This window comes from Microcaecilia unicolor, chromosome 3 (genome assembly GCF_901765095.1).
Source record: "Microcaecilia unicolor chromosome 3, aMicUni1.1, whole genome shotgun sequence".
NCBI classification, from domain to species: Eukaryota; Metazoa; Chordata; class Amphibia; order Gymnophiona; family Siphonopidae; genus Microcaecilia; species Microcaecilia unicolor.
Genome location: NC_044033.1, coordinates 113,609,640 through 113,629,526, shown reverse-complemented (window position 1 = coordinate 113,629,526; position 19,887 = coordinate 113,609,640). Strand labels below are relative to the sequence as shown.

At 43.6% G+C, this 19,887-nt stretch overlaps 1 protein-coding gene across 1 annotated transcript in view; it reads right to left on the bottom strand.

The window, feature by feature from the left end:
- SHLD1 (shieldin complex subunit 1) overlaps nt 1-17,557 on the bottom strand; it is a 111,170-nt gene extending 93,613 nt beyond the window's left edge. Inside the window, exons 1-2 of the mRNA XM_030196301.1 lie at nt 17,499-17,557; nt 13,261-13,444 (exon numbers count right to left, since the gene is read on the bottom strand). Of these exons, the coding sequence (XP_030052161.1) occupies nt 13,261-13,441 (181 nt within the window). The 5' untranslated portion in view covers nt 13,442-13,444; nt 17,499-17,557. The remainder of the gene's footprint in view (nt 1-13,260; nt 13,445-17,498) is intronic.
- Between the last annotated feature and the right edge of the window lie 2,330 nt (nt 17,558-19,887).

The window sequence follows — 19,887 nt, the reverse complement described above, 5'->3', positions numbered from 1 at the left end:
CCTTTAGGGCCGTGCCACCTTCCACCGGCAACGCCGTTTTCTTAGTCACCGCAGTGATTAAAGAATCCACGGTAGGCCACAGATAGGCCTCACGTTCACTCACAGCCAAAGGATAGAGGCGGGACATAGCCCTAGCCACTTTAAGGCTCGTTTCCGGGACATCCCATTGAGCCGCAATTAAGGAGTGCATGGCATCATGCACGTGGAAGGATCTAGGCGGGCGCTTCGTCCCCAGCATAATGGCAGAGCCAACAGGGGCTGAGGGAGAGACGTCCTCCGGAGAGGAAATCTTCAAAGTGTCCATGGCCTGTAAAAACAGGTTGGGCAAATCCTCTGGGCTAAAAAGCCGCGCTGCAGAGGGGTCATCCGCTCCATCCGAGCGGGGATCTATCTCCTCCAAGGAATCCGCAAAGGACCGTTGGGAGACCTCAGACACGCTGCCCTCATCTACATCGGAGGAGACAAAGTCCTCCAAGGCCTGGAAATCAACCCGAGGGCGTTTACCTCTGGGAACCTCAACCTCTTTATCAGAAGAGGGAGCAGGGGCAGCGTTATGCATGAGGAAAGCCTGATGCAGCAGCAAAACAAACTCGGGGGAGAAACCCCCCAGACTGTGCACTTCCGCAGCCTGGGCAACAGCCCTAGACGCACTCTCAACCGGCGCTCGCAATAGCGGGGGAGAGACATGCTGCGCATCCAAAATGGCGTCCGGCGCGAAACTCCGCGAAGGAGCCGCGCGGGAAGAACGGCGCTTAACTTTAGCCGCTTGTGCCGTCGCCCAAATTAAGGGCGTTCATGGCATTAATGTCTCCAACCTCAAGGGCGGCCCACGAAGAAGCCGTCCGAGCCGCGTGGCCGGCCAAGATGGCGGAGGCGAGGAGCGGGGGATGGGCGTTTATGGCGGGAAAAAACCACCACGCCGGAGGAACGACCGGGACATTCATCGGCCACTAAACTGTCACCCATCAAGGGCGAATCAGGTTGTAAAACCCCCGCATCCCCTCTAGAAGCGCTCCAGCGATCCGGGGAGCGCCCTTTGCGCCCTCGCCCTCCGACGCCATATGCCACGAGGAGAAGAATCGGGGAACCCCCTGCCCGCTATAAAAAGGTAAAATTACCTGCTTGCCGCTCCGAGCTGTAACGAACTGGTGTCCCAGTGAGTAGCTGCAATGAACGTTTAAAGAAACGTCGAATTAAACGCCTTTAAAGACGTTTAAAATTTTTTTTTTTTTTTTTTTTTTTAAACGGAGCCAGCGGGAGGGGGGAGAAAAGGAGGGACCTGGCACCACCAGGTTTGCACTTGCTCAAAAGAGCCCTCAACCCCAGGCCTCAACAAAACCTAAGGATTAGGCTTGGAGGCCTAGCCAGAGCTGCTGCTGTGTGTGACCACCACCTGCTGAGATAGAGAACATACTGGGGAGTTTCCAGCAGCACATGACCACATATAGGGAGGCAAAAGTTTGCTCTCTATCTCCACCTGCTGGTAGATGGACACAACCCACCAGTCTATGGATTGATCAGCTTGATGATATGGAAGATGTTATTTGTTGAGTATTTTTTTTATATTGTGAATGTTCTATAAAGTAACCTGCTTTGAATTTAAAATGGGATATAAATCCATGAAATAAATAAAATAAAAATAAAATGTTATCTTATTGTGGAGTGAAGGAGTGGCCTAGTGGTTAGAACACCAGTCTTGACATCCAGTGGTGGTTCAAATCCCACTGCTGATCCTTGTGATCTTGAGCAAGTCACTTAACCCTCCATTACCTCAGGTACAATCTTAGATTGTGAGGCCTCTAGGGACAGCGAAATACCCAGTGTTCCTGAATGTAACTCACCTTGAGCTACTACTGAAAAAGGTGGGAGCAAAATCGAAATAAATAAATTAGGATTCATTTATCATCATCCTGAAGAAATTCACCCACAACAGTGGACTTAAAAATGCACTGTAATGATTACTTTCAAATATTTTTTCCATTCTAAATAGGATATTCTAAGGCTGAAATTTATTTTATCTTTATTAAAGAGATATTATTATACATTTAGTATTGGGGTTTACCAGGTCTCTTTCGATGTTTGTCTCAATATAGTTTATTAAAAAATACATATTCACATAAGAACATAAGTGTTGCCCTACTGGGTCAGACCAAGAGTCCATCTAACCTAGTATTCTGCTTCCAACAGTGGCAAGTCCAGGTCACAAGTACCTGGCTGAATCCCAAAAAGTGATAAGATTCTATGTTTGTAAACTCCAGGAAAGCAGTGGCTTTCTCCAGGTCTACCTTAATAATTAATTATGGACTTTTCCTCCAGGAATTTGCCCAAACCTTTTTTTAAACCCAGCTACATTAACTGTTTTTTTCCACTTACTCCAGCAATGGAGTTCCACAGCTTAAACTATACGTTGAGTGAAAGTAACTTCAAGAGGGTTCCCCAGACTCAAACCCGTCCTGGGGGAAACCCCAGCCAGTCACGTTTTCAGGATATCCACAATGAATATTTATGAGAGAGATTTGCATGTATCTCCTCCAGTGCATGCAGAGTTCAGAGGATTTTCACCATTGGCTCTGTGTACATTTCTGAATGTAACCCTAAATAGAATCCGAGAACTTAATACTTTTTTCACATTCCCGCCAACGATGCTCCAGTGACCCAGGTCTCTCACATCCTCTCCAACAACTCCCATTGACAGTACCCAAAAGTGTTCATCTAATGAATTAGGCAATCATTTCTCCCAAGCTTTTTGATAATTAATAATGGTTGGATGAGCTACGAAACCCAGATCTTTTTATCAGATGAATTTTAAAGAAGGGCTTTGAGATTAATAGCTTCCCTAGATAAATTTGTTTTCACATCTGAATGTTGTAGGAAGTCTCTAATTTGAAAATATTGAATAAAAGGAATTTTAATATGTGAGTTCCTGCATCTATTGGAGCGATATAACTACATGTGGAGGGAACCAAATTTATACACTAACCCATGCCCAAAGATTCCATCCACCCCCTTAATGGTCTCATACAGTTAATAAAGGCATGTAATCTCTCAGTGTACTCATAGGATTAAGAGTGCCAGAAACTCCTTGCACATTCTTAAGTGTCTTCTCAAATCTAGCATAAGGGCCCCAGAAAAGGGTGAGTCTTAATGCCACACTTCAGTCTACTATTCTTAGTAACATCTACTATAAGGCAAGCAAAAATGGAGTTGAGAGTCAAAAATGCTCATTAAATCTAAACCCAATGGATGTGTCAATCCCTATGGTCTTTTAGAGCTTTAAGTACTGCAGCTTTGTAGGAATGCAACAAATCCGAGAACCGCTCCTCTACTCTGAGAGGGAAATTTAAATTGTTTTATAGACAGACAATCTAGGTCTCTTCCTATTCCAAATAAAGGAATGCAACACCTTGTCCCAAGCTACAGAATAACTTTGTGGGATTGCTATAGGTAATTGGGAGAATAAAAATATGAAAGGAGAACCATCACTTTCACCACTGCTGCTCTTCTCCACCATGCAAGCAATGACACCACCCATCCAATTGCTTTCAAACAATATCTACCATCAGGAAATAATTTAGTTTAAATAGATCCCCCAAATTATCTGCTAGTCTTATACCTAAATATCAAACCCTTTAGTAGCAATCTTAAAAAAGAAGAAATGTTCAGGCATATCTATTTTACTTAAACAAGATGGCCTCTGTCTTATTTTTGTTCATCTTATAACCAAAGTATCTTGAGAAATTCTCCATTTCTTCTAATAGTGAGAGGAGAGCATCCTTGAGGTTATTGACAACAAACAGGTAACATAGTAATACTTTATATGTATATCCGAGTTTGATTTGTCCCTGCCTTTCTCAGAGCACAGACTGTAGAAGTCCGCCCTGCACTGGTTTTATTCTCCAAATACCGACGTCGCCACCCAATGTCCGCTAAGATTCCATAGATCCATTCCTTTCTGTTGTTTAGTTTCAATAAAAATTATTTAAACATAAAATAAGCATAATGTATATGCCTGTGTAACTTCACGGACTAGATGTCATAAAATTAACTTCACTGAAAATTTACTTGGGAAAAGAAGACGCAGAGATTTGCACCTGCTCTTTGTGTGGGTAATTTTTCCATCGAATCTGATGTGCATATTTATTTATTTATTGCATTTGTATCCCACATTTTCCCACCTATTTGCAGGCTCAATGTGTATCATCTGCATATAAAAGAACCTTGTGCTGTTCATCGCAGACCCACATGATCCTGCTGCGAGACAGGGCAAGCTAACAGTTCGAGAACCATTGCAAAAAGCAACAGCGACATGGGGCACCCCTGCCTAACCCCCCTACGCAGAGAGAAAGCCTATAATGGAAGACCATTAATTATGATCTTACTGTTGGGTGGCAGCATTATACGTATGCTCAATGTACCAAACTTTTCTCCCAACCCCATTTTCTCCAAAACGTTAAACAAGATGTTCCATTCTACTCCATTGGAGGCTTTCTCTGCATCCACCACTACATGCATTGCTTTAATCTTTTTCTTTTTAATATGTTCAGTTGGGTCCACCACCCATGTTATCTCCCAGCAATCTACTTTAAAAAATCCCTGTCTGATCCCAGTGTGTTAAGCTAGGTAATATTTTCTCCAATCGGTGGGCCAAAGTTTTGGCAAAATTTTCATATCAGTATTCAGTAAGGCTAGGGGCCTGTAGATAGCACAGGCCATATCAGGTTTCCCAGGTTTATATAAAAAATACCACATGTGTATTGTGCATTAGCTCCCCTGTTTACTAAGCCACACTAGCGGCTGCTGTGCAGCAACACCGACAAAGCCCACTCAAAGTGAATGGGCTGTGTTGGCATTAGCACACTGACAGCTTAGTAAACAGGTGGGTAGGTTTGGAAGAGAATAACCCTCTAAGACTTTATTTTAAAAAATAAACTTTGCAAGAAAAGGGGAAACTTGCCCAGCTATTCCTTTATAAAATTTTGCAGTTAAATGAATAGCACCAAAATTCACACTATCCGGTTAAGCCTGGTTGAAAATACACCTGTCTCAAAGTTAACCATCTAAAGCTCATCTGCATATTTTCAAAAGCCAGAGTTAACTGGATTTCTCAGCAAATATCCTGTTAAAGAAAACTGGATAAAGAATTGTGGGGCCAATATGATCTTGGGTACAGAGGCTCTGATTTGAACTCCAAGTGCAGATGTTCTGTCACCTCTTTTGCTCATTTTTGTGATGGGTAAGAAGAGGAAAGGTAAAAACAAAGTCCTCCATGGGCAGAACAGCTCCCCGGCAACCCAGAAGAAGTGGTGAACAGAGCAATTGGGCAGTGTTGGAGCGGACGCTGAACCTTTTGCTGCTTCGTCCCCTGCCATTGAAAGTTTGGGACCTGAGTTGCAATCAGGGGGTTTGGCTATGTGAGGAATTTGAAAAGTCTGCAAACCAGTTTAACCTGGTGAAGAAACCTGCTGTTGTGACACTGGACTCACTGTGGGAAGCAATTTAGGGCGAGTACTTCTCTATCAAATGTAGTAATTCAGTTGGTGACTGAATCCATGATTACTATGCGGGCACAAAGCAAAACAGGCTCAAGTCTGAGACTCTCAGGGGCATTTTCAAAAAAGAAGGGCGCCCATCTTCCAACACAAATTGGGAGATGGGCGTCCTTCTCTCAGGGTCGCCCAAATCAGCATAATCAAAAGCCGATTTTGGGCATCCTCAACTGCTTCCCGTCGTGGGGACGACCAAAGTTCACGGGGGCGTGTCGGCACCATAGCGAAGGCAGGACTGGGGTGTGATTAAGAGATGGGCGTTCTCTGCCGATAATGGAAAAAAGAAGAGCGTCCCCGACGAGCAGCTGGTCGACTTTACTTGGTCCATTTTTTTTCACGACCAAGCCTCAAAAAGGTGCCCAAACTGACCAGATGACCACCGGAGGGAATTGGAGATCACCTCCCCTTACTCCCCCTGTGGTCACGAACCTCCTCTTACCCTAAAAAAAAAATTTTTTTTTTAATTTTTTTGCCAGCCTCAAATGTCATACCCAGCTCCCTGATAGCAGTATGCAAGTTCCTGGAGCAGTTTTAGTGGGTGCAGTGCACTTCAGGCAGGCGGACCCAGGCCCATCCCCCCCCCACCTGTTTCTGTTTCTAGAGGGCTCACAATCTAAGTTTTTGTACCTGGGGCAATGAAGGGTTAAGTCATTTGTCCACGGTCACAAGAAGCTGCAGTGGGAATTGAACCCAGGTCGCCAGGATTAAAGCTCACTGTACTTACCATTACCATAATAGTAGCACTAATTTCGATGATTCAAACTACATGATCCCTACCTAAGAACAGGCAACACTACAAATATTACACCAATATACCTACTACTAGTAAAGCAGAAATGGGATTGCAATAAGAGCTCTACACAGAAATGACATGCAAACAGAATACCACACCTTGGTCACACATAAAACCCGACAAACCCTCCCTAAATACAGAACAAAGGATCACAAATTAGAAATAGAAATAGGAAGAGAAATATTGACCCGGGAACCCCAAGAAGTCAAAGTAGGCATGTACCACAACACAGAAGAAATAAAAACAGAAATGCATTTCCTCTTGTACTGAACAAAATACAAAGACATCAGTGATGCACATTTCGCAAAGCTAACATATTCCACCCAATAAATTCAAAATAAAATAATTGTTTCTACCTTAGTTGTCTCGGCATGTTATCCTTCCAAGCAGATTGGTCCCAGTTTCTCTTTTCTGATCTGTTTCTAACAGGTGCTATTTATCCTTTCTCCACTTTTCTCCCGTCTTCTCCAATTCCTCAATACATCTATCTTTGACATGTTTCCTCTTTCTTCCATTTCTGTCTGTTCACTCGAATTTCACCCTCTCACTCTTCAGTCCACTTATGTTTCACTTACCTATCAACTTTCCATCTCCTCTCTCACTCTCTAGCTCCGAATCATTCACTGTGAAAAAGCTTTAGTGAAACCTGCGGCACATGAAACGGATCTTGCCATATGGAATATGTGAACGTGTGTATTGAGACATAATGTAATATGATAGTCAAAGCTGTCAAGGGTCACGTGATGCTACCTAGCTTAGCAGATGTCCATCAGCACACCTCCACACCTGGGTAGGAAGATGAGACAGGGCTGTCCGTTCTCCCCGCTACTCTTTGTTTTAACACTAGAACCCCTAGCTGCAAAAATACACCGGGACACAAATTTGGAGGGTATAGTGGTAGGCCATAAGAAATACCGCATTAATGATTTTGCAGGTGACATGTTGTTATTTATCAAAAAGGCTTCCATCACACTTACATTTGTCATGAATATCATGCAGGACTTTGGGTCCTTTGCAGGGTTACAAATTAACTTTGGGAAATCCGAGCCTTTGCCCATTACTCAGCCCTGTGCATGTAGGAATCTTGGTGGCCTCCCTCTGTCTTGAGTGAAGACGGGGATCAAATATTTGGGAGTGTATAAGCGGGTGGATTATGACTCGTTTTATCGAAAAAAATGTAACATAGACATTAGACAGTGTGAAACAGCTCTGTGCTACATGGAATGATCTCCTGGTTAATTTTTTAGGTAGGTTGGTTTAATCAAGATGATCGTCTTGCTGAAATTAATATACCCATTACAGATGCTATCCCTGTGGATGCAAAGAAATAAGGAGAGGTTGTATAGAAGCATTAGTCAGCACCTTCATCTGACACTCAAGAAGATCTAGGATTGTTTTCTTTAAGATCACTCATGGCAGGGCATAGGAGGGTGTGTGGTTATCGGACCTATAGTTGTACAATGTGGCAACATTATTATGGTGAATCCACAAGATGCACTCTCAGGACAGCACTTTTGCTCCCCCAGACTTTTGGCAAAGTTGGTGCGAACAGTTTGATGTCTTCTCTGTTCTGGAGATAAGGGACAGAATAGATTTAAGTTATCAGTAGGCAAAGTCTGGTCCTGGGGGCGATGCACTACTGGGGATGCAAAGGGGGCAAACCCATTCCTATCGTTGGTGTGCAACCCTGGTTTCCTGGCTGGCATGGGCTCAGGTGCCTTCAGGAGGTAGAGGAGCGGAGATGCCATTACCTGGGCCACTTGTAGACCTTGGGTGGGGAAGTCTCTCCCTCTTTTGATCAGATCTGGCATGCATGAGCTATCCCAAACAACCAACTGTTCCATTTTTTCCAGGTATGGGATTATCTTCTTTCCCTGGACAGGAAGCCATCCGCTAAATCTAGTTTCACATATTTGGACCAGATTTTTATGGCCATCCCAACCACCTTGAATAGACTGTATCAGTGGTACCAACTAGCCAGAGATAGAAGTAGGATACCTAGAACCCCTAGCTAAAATGTGGGAAACCAACATGGCTGAGGAAATTTCATTTGAACACCTACAGGAGATATCTGAGGAACTGCCCACGATCACAACTAATGCAGCCCTGCAGGATATACAGTATAAAATACTACAGAGAGTTTACATCATGAGACAGAAGGGTAAGAGAATGGGGCTCTGAGAGGATGACACTTGTATCAAGTGTTAAGACCTCAGTAGGTTTTTTTTTTCTCCACTCATTTTTGGAATGTCCAGCCCTGGCCACTTTATGGTCTCAGGTCCTAAAGGTCATTGAGAACATTATACAAAGCTCCTTTAATTGGTCTTATTCAATGCTGTTATTGGGCAGTGAGGCATTGTTACGAAGAGTGGGGCTAAATGATGCACAGTGCAAATTTGTACTACTGTTTGTTTTGCTTGTCAAGAAGTATATTTGACAGTCATGGGCCGATTCAGAGGGTCACCAGTTGGCACATTTTCAAAGCACTTAGCCTTCCAAAGTTCCATAGAAACCTATGGAACTTTGGAAGGCTAAGTGCTTTGAAAATATGCCTCCTGCAGGTGAACCTCTGGTCATGAAATGGTGGCATGGATCCTTATCCAGTTCAAGATGTCCATATCGTTGCAGAGACTTGGAAAAGATACCTTACTCTGACTGCATCCCAGAGCGTTGGAGACACGGATACTACTTGAGTCCGAGGCACCCGCTTATGTTGGGGATTATGGGGAGAGAGATGGGGATCTGTTTTGTTTTGATTTGTTTGCCTTAGGTTTTGTTTGTTTGCGTACTTTGTAAAATGTTCGGGGAGGGTGATTTGTTTCTGCACTGCATCACTTCTTTGTGGCGATGTGCATCATGCATTTTGTAAATATGTTTCTTTCCTAATGTGATTTGTGCTAATAATGCTCTTCCTTAGTATGAGTGTGCCCCTGCTCTAAACCAATAAAGATATTCTAAAAAAAAGAAAAAGAAAAAAGGTAGTCAAAGCTGTCAAAGGCATTCAAATAGTGAAATATCTGCAAACAAAACATACATCAGTTGTTTTGTGTACAAACAAGAAAGATACATTAAAAAGGAGACGCCCCGACCTACATGCTAGATCTCGTGGACCTTCCACCCAGAAATGCTAAACGATCCTCTCATTCCTTTCTTAACCTACACTTCCCCAGCTGCAAAGGGGTCAAATACACACTAACACATACGTCCAGCTTCTCCTACGAGTACTGTGGAGTGCATTACCAACTCACTCGAAAACGATCAACGAATTAACTAACTTCCGCAAAGATTTGAAAACCTCTCTCTTTAATAAAGCTTACCACGAGAACCAATAATGACTAGAACTCAACCCCTACACTTCTTTATCCAGATCGTCTCACTGTATAGCTACACAACCTAATCCTCTTATCTTTGTTTATCCTTTGTAACACCAATTGTATTTCTTCTCTGTTACAGCGATGCCATAACAGATCTCTGTAAGGCACATTGAGCCTGCAAATAGGTGGGAAAATGTGGGATACAAGTGCAATAAATAAATAAATAAATATTGAGGCTCATTTTCAAAGCATATAGACCAGTCTACGTGCTTTGAAAATACGCTTCATTTATTTGATATATTTTCATTTGATGTTCTTAACCCATGTGATTCTTTTTAATGTATGGTGACTTTTACAAATATTTGTAAGCAATAATTTTATAGTTCTTTTATATGTATGTTCTACATATATGGCACATATACATTTGTTTTTCATATCTAAAGTTTGGGTTATTATAAAAATATTCTAAAAGTTATATACCTTTACGTATGTCTTATGTTTATGCTTGTTTTTGTAATCATTCACTTCTATTCTTTTTATTAATGTATTTGTTTTTTGGACTCCTGCTGCAGGCAATATAGCCAAAACACAGCCCGTGTCGAGTCCACCAAGCGGTCTTGAATTCGTTTATGATATTCATGTGAGCTGGTGCCAATATAAGAACTTCTTACTACTACTACTACTTAACATTTCTAGAGTGCTACTAGGGTTACGCAGCGCTGTACAATTTAACAAAGAGAGACAGTCCCTGCTCAAAGAGCTTACAATCTAATAGACAAGTGAACGGTCGGTCCGATAGGGGCAGTCAAATTGGGGCAGTCTGGATTCACTGAACGGTAAGGGTTAGGTGCCGAACGCAGCATTGAAGAGGTGGGCTTTAAGCAAAGACTTGAAGACGGGCAGGGAGGGGGCTTGGCGTAAGGGTTCAGGAAGGTTGTTCCAAGCATAGGGTGAGGCGAGGCAGAATGAGCGGAGCCTGGAGTTGGTGGTGGTGGAGAAGGGTACTGAGAGGAGGGATTTATACTGTGAACGGAGGTTACGGGCGGGAACGTAAGGGGAGATGAGGGTAGAAAGATAGTGAGGGGCAGCAGACTGAGTGCATTTTTAGGTAAGAAGGAGAAGCTTGAATTGAATGCGGTATCTGATCGGAAGCCAGTGAAGTGACCTGAGGAGAGGGGTGATATGAGTATATCGGTTCTGGCGGAATATGAGACGTGCAGCAGAGTTCTGAACAGACTGAAGGGGGGATAGATGGCTAAGTGGGAGGCCGGTGAGGAGTAAGTTGCAGTAGTCCAGGCGAGAGGTAATGAGAGCGTGGACGAGAGTTCGGGTGGTGTGTTCAGAGAGGAAAGGGCGAATTTTGCTGATGTTAAAGAGGAAGAAGCGACAGGTCTTGGCTATCTGCTGGATATGCGCAGAGAAGGAGAGAGAGGAGTCAAAGATGACTCCGAGGTTGTGGGCAGATGCGACGGGGAGGATGAGGGTGTTATCAACTGAGATAGAAAGTGGAGGAAGAGGAGAAGTGGGTTTTGGTGGAAAGACGATAAGCTCAGTCTTGGACATGCTCAGTTTCAGGTGGCGGTTGGACATCCAGGCAGCAATGTCGGATAAGCAGGCCGATACCTTTGCCTGGGTCTCCGCGGTGATGTCTGGTGTGGAGAGATACAGTTGGGTGTCATCAGCATAGAGATGATACTGGAAACCATGAGATGAGATCAGGGAGCCCAGGGAAGAGGTGTAGATTGAGAAGAGAAGGGGTCCAAGGACCGATCCCTGGGGAACACCAAAACATAAGGGGATGGGGGTGGAGGAAGATCCATGAGAGTGAACTTTGAAGGTGCGGTGAGAGAGATAGGAGGAGAACCAGGAGAGGACAGAGCCCTGGAACCCAAATGAGGACAGTGTGGCAAGAAGTAAGTCATGATTGACAGTGTCAAAAGCGGCGGATAGATCCAGGAGGATGAGGATGGAGTAGTGGCCTCTGGATTTGGCAAGGAACAGGTCATTACAGACTTTAGAGAGTGCTGTTTCTGTCGAGTGAAGAGGGCGAAAACCGGATTGAAGCGGATCGAGGATGGCATGAGAGGAGAGAAAATCAAGGCAGCGGCTGTGGACTGCGCGCTCAAGTGTCTTGGAGAGGAAGGGTAGGAGGGAGATGGGGCGGTAGTTGGAGGGACAGGTAGGGTCTAGTGATGGTTTTTTGAGGAGTGGCGTGACTTTGAAGACATCTTTGGCTGCACTCTGGTTTCTTTGGTCATCTCCACTGGGAGGGGGGGGGGGTTCGGGGGGGGGGGCTAATTGTGCTTCTAGATGTGGAAGATTGACCCTCATCTTTAGCCTGTTCACCATTTGGAGTATCATACTATCAGTGGGGCAGTAGCAGAACTAATCTGGTGGATTACCACCTAGAAACAGCTGATCTTACCATAGCCTGACCAACTATGTAGTCAATATCCATTTATGTTGGCCTATTATCATCATCATCATCATCTTCACTTTTATTCTTTTTTGTACACAGTGACGATAAGTTTATAATAGCCCACCTAACCTCTGTGGCAAATATACAGGTAAATTACATCAATTTAATTAAAAAAAAACAAAGTGTGCATTTATTTCCCCTGTGAAAATTACCCCACAAAAGTATTGCCTCTCTTTTATGCACATAACTGCTTTAAATCACCCCAACACATGTTGCCAAATCCAGAGACCACTGAAACCAAGAAGTGTGCTTCTAATTTGTTTACCAGTCTCAAATTGCCCCAGAGTTGATCAGTGTACAGATCAGGAAACAACAAACAGTCCGATGCAGGACAAATACCCAGCCAACAAAAACCAGTACAAGTATGGATTTCCCAAGATTTATTAATGAAACACAAAGACGACCAGAGCACCTATAATTCAACATCCCTTCTAGTCTTGGCAAAACCACACAGAAACGTTGCATAACTTGGCTTTGATAGATAAAACACACATTGGACAGATATGTCTGGGCACAAGTGCTTAGATGGCCCTAATGCTGACAGTTGCCAAAACATGGCTGTGCTGGGTCTTTGTGTTTCATTAGTAAATCTTGGGAAAGCCATGTTGCTTGTACTGGTTTTTGTTGGCCACACCTATGGTGTATAATCAAGCCTCTCAGATTTTATACTGCAGTAGAGTCAATAAAACTGTTTTGCAAATGCTGAAGGAAACCTATGAAAATCAAATGCAAACAAATTAAAAAAAAAAAAAAGAGAGAGTCAAATTCAAGAGTGCATCTTTAATCAAAACCTCCACAGGGATAAAAATGATAATGAGGCTTATTTTCAAAGCACTTAGCCTCCCAAAGTTCCATAGAAACATATGGAACTTAGCCTCCCAAAGTGCTTTGAAAATATGCCTCAATGCCATCCAATGTCAAATGGAAACCTCCTCAAGGTTAAAGATGAAAAATCATCCAACACAAAATGGAAATATTCAAATATTAAGTAGCGAGCCTAGCTGATGAGCATAGACTTAAGGAAGACTTCACACAGCCATGTTTCAGCTGGTATGCCTATGTCTCAAATGCTCAAATACATACAACAGATCATGCAGCAATGTCCTTTACAAATATCTTAAGCCTTACCTGATCCTACTGTCAATGATGCTGAAGAAAGGGACGTATAGTATTGCACAGAATTGTCATTAAGCCCGTCATCATCACCTGGTTTCTGAAGAATGCTCATTAGATCATATGAAGAAGGAAAGTCCACCAAACTGTTAGATTCTTCTGACATCTGGCATTGTGCGAGTTCATTTGCTTCCATTTCCTACCATAAGTAGGTCAGACAATTAGTGGTGTGTTTGAGAATGTATTTTATTTAAGGAAAACATTCAAGCACTAGCAATATATCCAGGCTGCTGAAGATCTTTATAGCTACTGAAACAAAGGGGCCCTTTTACTAAGCTATGTTAGATGCTAATACGCACCTAATGCAGCAAAAATGGCCTAATGCAAGACATGCTAAAGCATTCTGCATTAGTTCTGCCATTTGCAAGCTATTTATTTTTTTGTATTTTGTGGGGGGGGGGGGGGGGGAAGGGGCGTGTCAGGAGTGGAGAATGGGTGGGGATGTGCTAACTAGTCAGTGTGTCCATAATGCGGGAGCCCTTAGCACCTCCTAATTAGAAGGTGGTAAGTGCTCCTGTGGTAATTTTTTTAAAAGGCTGCATGTCACTGTGGTGGAGGAAGACTTTAAGTTAACCCTTATTTTATGCTGGGTTGGTAATAGGGAAGGGAAGGAGGGTATTCTTCTTTTTGTCTGTTGGCCTTGTGGGGTTATAAGAACCCAGGCCTCACAAGGATCAGTTGCGTTGCTTGGGTATTGTTGTGGTTGGGAAGGTGATTTGTTGGGGGATGAGGGGAAGGATTTTGTTGACAGGCTTAACATAGGTTTTGGGAGAAATGGATTGATGTATGCAGTTTTCGGTAATCTGCTTTCCCTTCTCAATACTGTATGTGTGTCTCTATTTTATGATACGCCATACTTGTAGTTTATTTATTTATTTGTTACATTTGCATCCCACATCTTCCCACCTATTTGTAGGCTCAATGTGGCTTACATAGTACCGGAGAGGCATTTGCTGACTCCGGTGTGAACAAATACAAAGTGATGTTGTGGTAGGTAAAGTTTGTGTGGCACAGCCACATTAGGGAATCGTACAGCGGAAGAGTTGTGTTATGTTTAATAATACAAGTAGGGGGAAGAGGATTGGGGGGTGGGAAGAGAGAAGATTTGTTGTATTGAGCACTGGTAGTACTTGGTTGATGTATAATTCTTACTTCTTACCATACGGTTGTATCATGGAGTCTATAATCTGGGGGGGGGGGGGTATTTTGATACAAGTATGGAAGGCATCTGTTGGATGTTTTGGGAGATTACCAAAGTGTTTCAACTAAACAGATGTGTGCATAAACTTGGGAGTGGGGCTTAAAAAGTTTGGTTGGGAAGGGGAGAAATTGTTAAACTTTGAGGGATTCTAACACCTTGTGTTTTGTTTAGTAAGTTTTGCTCTCCAGTTTGTTATAGGTGGAGCTTGTTGGCTATGTTTAATATGCTGGGTCATCAATAAAAATTGTTGAAACATAAAAGGTCATCAATAAAGAATTTCAATTGTCCCAGTCTTGAAGGCCCAGTGTTGCTTTTTTTGTTTGAAACATAAAAGATCACATGCTAATGCTAACATTAGAACTCAACTATACATTCTAGAAATAGAAAAAAGTGCTTTTTGATGGCTGTGCTAGAAGTGGGCTTAGTGTATGGGAAAGGTCTGTGTAAAGATGTGTGCTAAACCCATTTCTTAGCGCAGCTTAGTAAAAGAGCGCCAAAATGAGAAATAATCCAAAACTTATTATAAAATCAAATGGAAATGAATTTCGGAGCAGGTATTCAAAAAGGCAAGCTAAACGAAAAAGGGATATCAGCCTTTTGCTGAACCAGACACAATGAAGAAATGGAACATATAAATGCATTCTCTGTTCAAGGCAAACAAAAAATGAATCAGAAAATAAAATAATACAGGGGGGTCTTTTACTAAGCCACAGTAGCGTTTTTAGCTCGCATACTGAAGATGAAAGCCCAATCCAAGTGGACTAGAATTACCCAGCAATTGGAGAACACCAGGTCCTAGAGAACTGGGGAGAATAAAAGGGACCAGAGACACAGATGAAGCGACAGTATTTAATCAATGCAGTACAATTATAAAAATACAAAAATTATCTCAGTTGTCTGTTTGATTATGCAGCCTACTTTCTGAAAGGCTTTCCTTCTGGAGGTTTAAATCAAAATTGTTAACCTTTAAATTTAAAACTGAATTGTATATTTTGCCTAAAGAGAATAGAAAACTGAAATATATTCCCTCTGCTCAGGGGAGTAACAATATCAGCCCTTTAAGCTGTGATTTTGCCCTTGCTTAGCTGCGAGTCTGATCTCAACATATTGCTTAACTACTTTAAAAGTATGATTGAATTAATTTATACTGCTATCATCTGGTAAGACAAGGGATATAACAAGTCAGTGATTTGCATGTAGATGCTTTATTTACAGAATATATTTAGAAAGTCTGCGAGCTGTTGGAACCACCACTTCTGAATCCGGTCAAAATTATCTGGAAATGATCCCATTACTGACAAAAAAAAACAACAAACTGTAGTCTACTTTAAGGTAAATTCCTAACTTTGTGCAAATTACCATCTGCAATTAGGGCTAGAAAAACTTCTCAGCTTTCACCCACTAGTCTACTATGGTGCTCATTTTCAAAGCACTTGGAGACGTATTTTCAAAGCGCTTAGACAAAGTTACATAAGGGCTCATTTTTGAAAGAGAAAAACATCCAAAAAAGTGTCATAAAGTACTAGTTCTTCTCAAAATGTCCAAATCGGTATGCAATTTGTCTGCAGTGTGACCAAATCACAAGGGGGCATGTCGGAGGCAGCTCCTAACACTTGAACATTTTATAGACATAACAGAACGAAAACGTCTAGGGCTGAAACTTCAATGTTTTGGTCTAAACCTGTTTTTACATCAAATAAGGCACAGAAAGATGCCCTAAATGACTACTGGAGAGAATCAGGGATAACCCCCCACACACACACACAAACACCCCCCAAAGATGGGATTAAAAATATTATATAACAGCCTCTATGACAGCTTCAGATGTTATAGCCAGGTCTATCAGAGCAGTAAGCAGATCCCTGTAGTGCAGTGATCAATGAAATACACTACTGCGATAAGGACCTAGGTCCATATCCTACTCTACCTGTTACACTTGTGGTAGAAAGTGTGAGCCCTCCCAAACTCCCCCAAAACCTAGTGTACCCACATATAGGTGATGTCTTCACTCATAAAGGCTATTGTAGTGGTGTATAGTAGGTTTTTGGTGGGTTTTGGAGGGCTCAACATACAGTATAAGGGGGTAGTGGTGAGATGTGTACCTGGGAGCTTTTACATGAAGTCCACTGCAGTGCCCCCTAGGGTGTCCCATTACTCGCCTAGGATGTCTGTGTGGCTAGTCCATTAAGAATACTGGCTCCTCTTACATCACAATGGCTTCATTTTCTACCTTTTCCACTTGGACAGGTTTTTTTAAAACAATTTTTCAAAAATGGCCCAAAAAGATAAACACAGAGAACATGAAAACATCTTGCATGCAGCCATTTTAGAAAAAAAAGACAGACATTTTGCTGTTTTGAAAATGGCCATATTTCCTATTCTGATTTGAAAAGTTTAGCACAAAATGTCCAAAGGCCAACTTAGACATCATACTGAAAATGACCCTCATAGTAATTTATGTAACTTTGTAAGCCTATGTGTTTTGAAAATTAGCTTCTATCTCACTTGTTTGACTGCAGACTAATTAGATCCCAGAACCCATAATTCAGGAAAATATTCCTATGCAAGATTACAACACTCAACATAGAATTTCCACATGGAAACTATTGATAATTAGTTTTTCAGTAACCCAAACTTTCTGTACAAGCTCTTCCGAAGTAGAAAGCTGATTAACATTGTATGTCACAAGCCTTATGGTATGATTTTCTTCTAATTAGAAGATCCTCTCTAAGAAAAAAATACCTTCAACCAAAGAGCGGATCTTTCTGCCAGTTCTTTTCGTAAAGTTATTTAACAAAAAGAACCCAGCGATTTCCCTTCAGTAAATCAGTGATACTGCATGATTTTAATTCTGATATTTTGAAGAATCATTCAAATCCAGCTACAGACAGTACGTTTAAAAATCGAAAATTAGAATCCTCAAGAACGGAAGTCCTTAAAAACAGTACGCACTTTCACATATCAATTAAACATAAACAAACCCGCCGCTAACCTGATGCCAAATGCCAGCGATACAACCAGTGCGCTTTAACAGTCCACAACACAAGCAGAAACACAAAGCAAACCAGGAAGTATCACTAGCCAATCAACTCCACTCACTCATTAACCTGGCAGGAAGTGTATGAGACGATCAATCGGGAGTCAGTTAACATATCTATGGCATGGCAAGGAGGTTGGACGAAAACAGGACAGGAGCTAAGATGACGTCAAACAATTGACGCCACTTATGTTAGTCTCAGTTTCCCCTTGCCCTGTGCAGCCGTCGTCCCAGTACACTCAAAACAAAGCAAACAAATCTATGAGCTCCTGCATCCACGTTGTCGTTCTTTATTGTTGCGGGCGGGCGGGCGGGTGGTGGTGTCGTCGTCGTCGTTTTCGGCGAGGGGGAGGGGGGGTTAAAGTAGTTGGCGCTTGGAGGTGGTGGTGATGTTGGCGGCGGGCGGGGGATGGTGGTGGTATCGTCGTCGTCGTCTTCAGCGGGGGGGGGGGGGGGAGGTGGCTAAAATGTGCCCCCTCACCTTGCTCTGGCCCCCCCTACCGTTGAAGTTCAGATACGCCCCTGAAATTTATTGTTGGTAGTATTTTTATAAAATCTCACTTATATGTTCAAACATGCCATCTTGAACAGCATATGAATGTACGTATAATAACGGTAGGTAGCGCAGGGACGTAGCCAGACTTCCGTGGGAGGGGGGGTCCAGAGCTCGAGGGGAGGGGACACATTTTACCCCCCCCCCCCGGTGCCCCCCCCCCCCCCCCCCGGCGCCATTGCCGCCCCCCGTCTCTGCCAACCCCCCTCCCGCCGCGAACCCGCCCCCGCCGCCGCCTACCTTCGGTTTTGCTGTCGGGGGAGCCCAATCCCCGCCAGCCGACGTCCTCTCCGACCGTTCTGCTGCTCAGAAAAGTCTTCTTCCTTCAACAGTTGCATGCTGACATCCTGCACGTACATGCAACTGTTGAAGGAAGAAGACTTTTCTGAGCAGCAGAACGGTCGGAGAGGACGTCAGCTGGCGGGGATTGGGCTTCCCCGCCAGCAAAACCAAAAGGTAGGCGGCGGCGGGGCGGGTTCGCCGGGAGGGGGGTCCCGACTGAAATCTACAGGGGCCCAGGAACCCTCAGGCCCCACGTAGCTACGCCACTGAGGTAGAGTTTTTGATGCAGCTTTTAACTCCTAGCCCTTATTCACTTGTTCAGAACCCTTATTTTATCATCCTCACTTTAATATTCCCTTATCTCTTATTTGTCCTGTTTGTCTGTCCTAATTAGATTGTAAGCTCTGTCAAGCAGGGACTGTCGCTTCATGTTCAAGTGTACAGTGCTGCGTAGGTCTAGTAGCGCTATAGAAATGATAAGTAGTAGTAGTAATTTATTATAAAGTATAAATTTATGTCATTTGAAGGGGCTGGTTATAGGGACACTCTACCACGTGTTATATTCATGCAGAGATTTTTTTTTCTCTCCTGGTAAAGGGCCACTAAAACAGACATCATGTTATAAGAATCAGATGGCCAACATTTACGCCTGTGCAGGGCTTTTTTTGTGCCGGTACGCACCGGTACGGCGTACCGACACCTTTTTTCAGTGGCGTAGTTAGGTGGGGTGAAACAGCTGTTTAGAAAAAATGGCGCCTATGCGCCTTGTACCAATAAATATTTTTTTCAGCTCCTTCCCTCCCGATCTTTTCCAGTCTCTAAGTTCTGCCCGTCTCTCTCGTCCGCGTGGTCACTTTTTAATTCCCTGAAGCCTTCTCCCTCCTGCGCAGCACCGCACCGGTGACTCACAGTCAGACTTCTGCCAGCGTCGGGGCCTCTCCTCAGGCACATCCCACCTCTGCGGAAAACAGGAAGTTGTAATAGAGGAGAGGCCTCGACGCTGGCAGAAGGCTGACTGTGAATCGCTGGTGCTGCACAGGAGAGAGAAGGCTTCAGGGAAGTAAAAAGTGACCACGTGGACGGGAGAGACGGGCAGAAGAGAAGGTGAAAGATGCAATGCTCGGGGGGGGGGGGTGGCTGGAGGCTAGAGAAGGGATAAAGCTGCCCATGGGGGAGCTGGAGAAGGGAGAAAGCTGCCCAGGGAGGTTTAATTGTCCGGAGTGGAAGTGAGTCTATCTAGTCCACTTTAACAAGGGAGCTAATTTGGGTAATCTGGCTCCACCTCCCCCCCCCCCCCCCCCCCGGTCATTGCCGTTCAGTTCAAAGCAAGTAAACTTATGATCTGCTGCGTACAAGTAGTACTTTATTGTTGGCAAGGGCAGGGGAGAGGGGAGACATGCTGGACATGGATGGGAGGGGAGGGGAGGGCAGGGGAGAGAGGAGAATCGCTGGACATGGATGGGAGGGGAGGGCAGGGGAGAGAGGAGAATCGCTAGACATGGAGGGGAG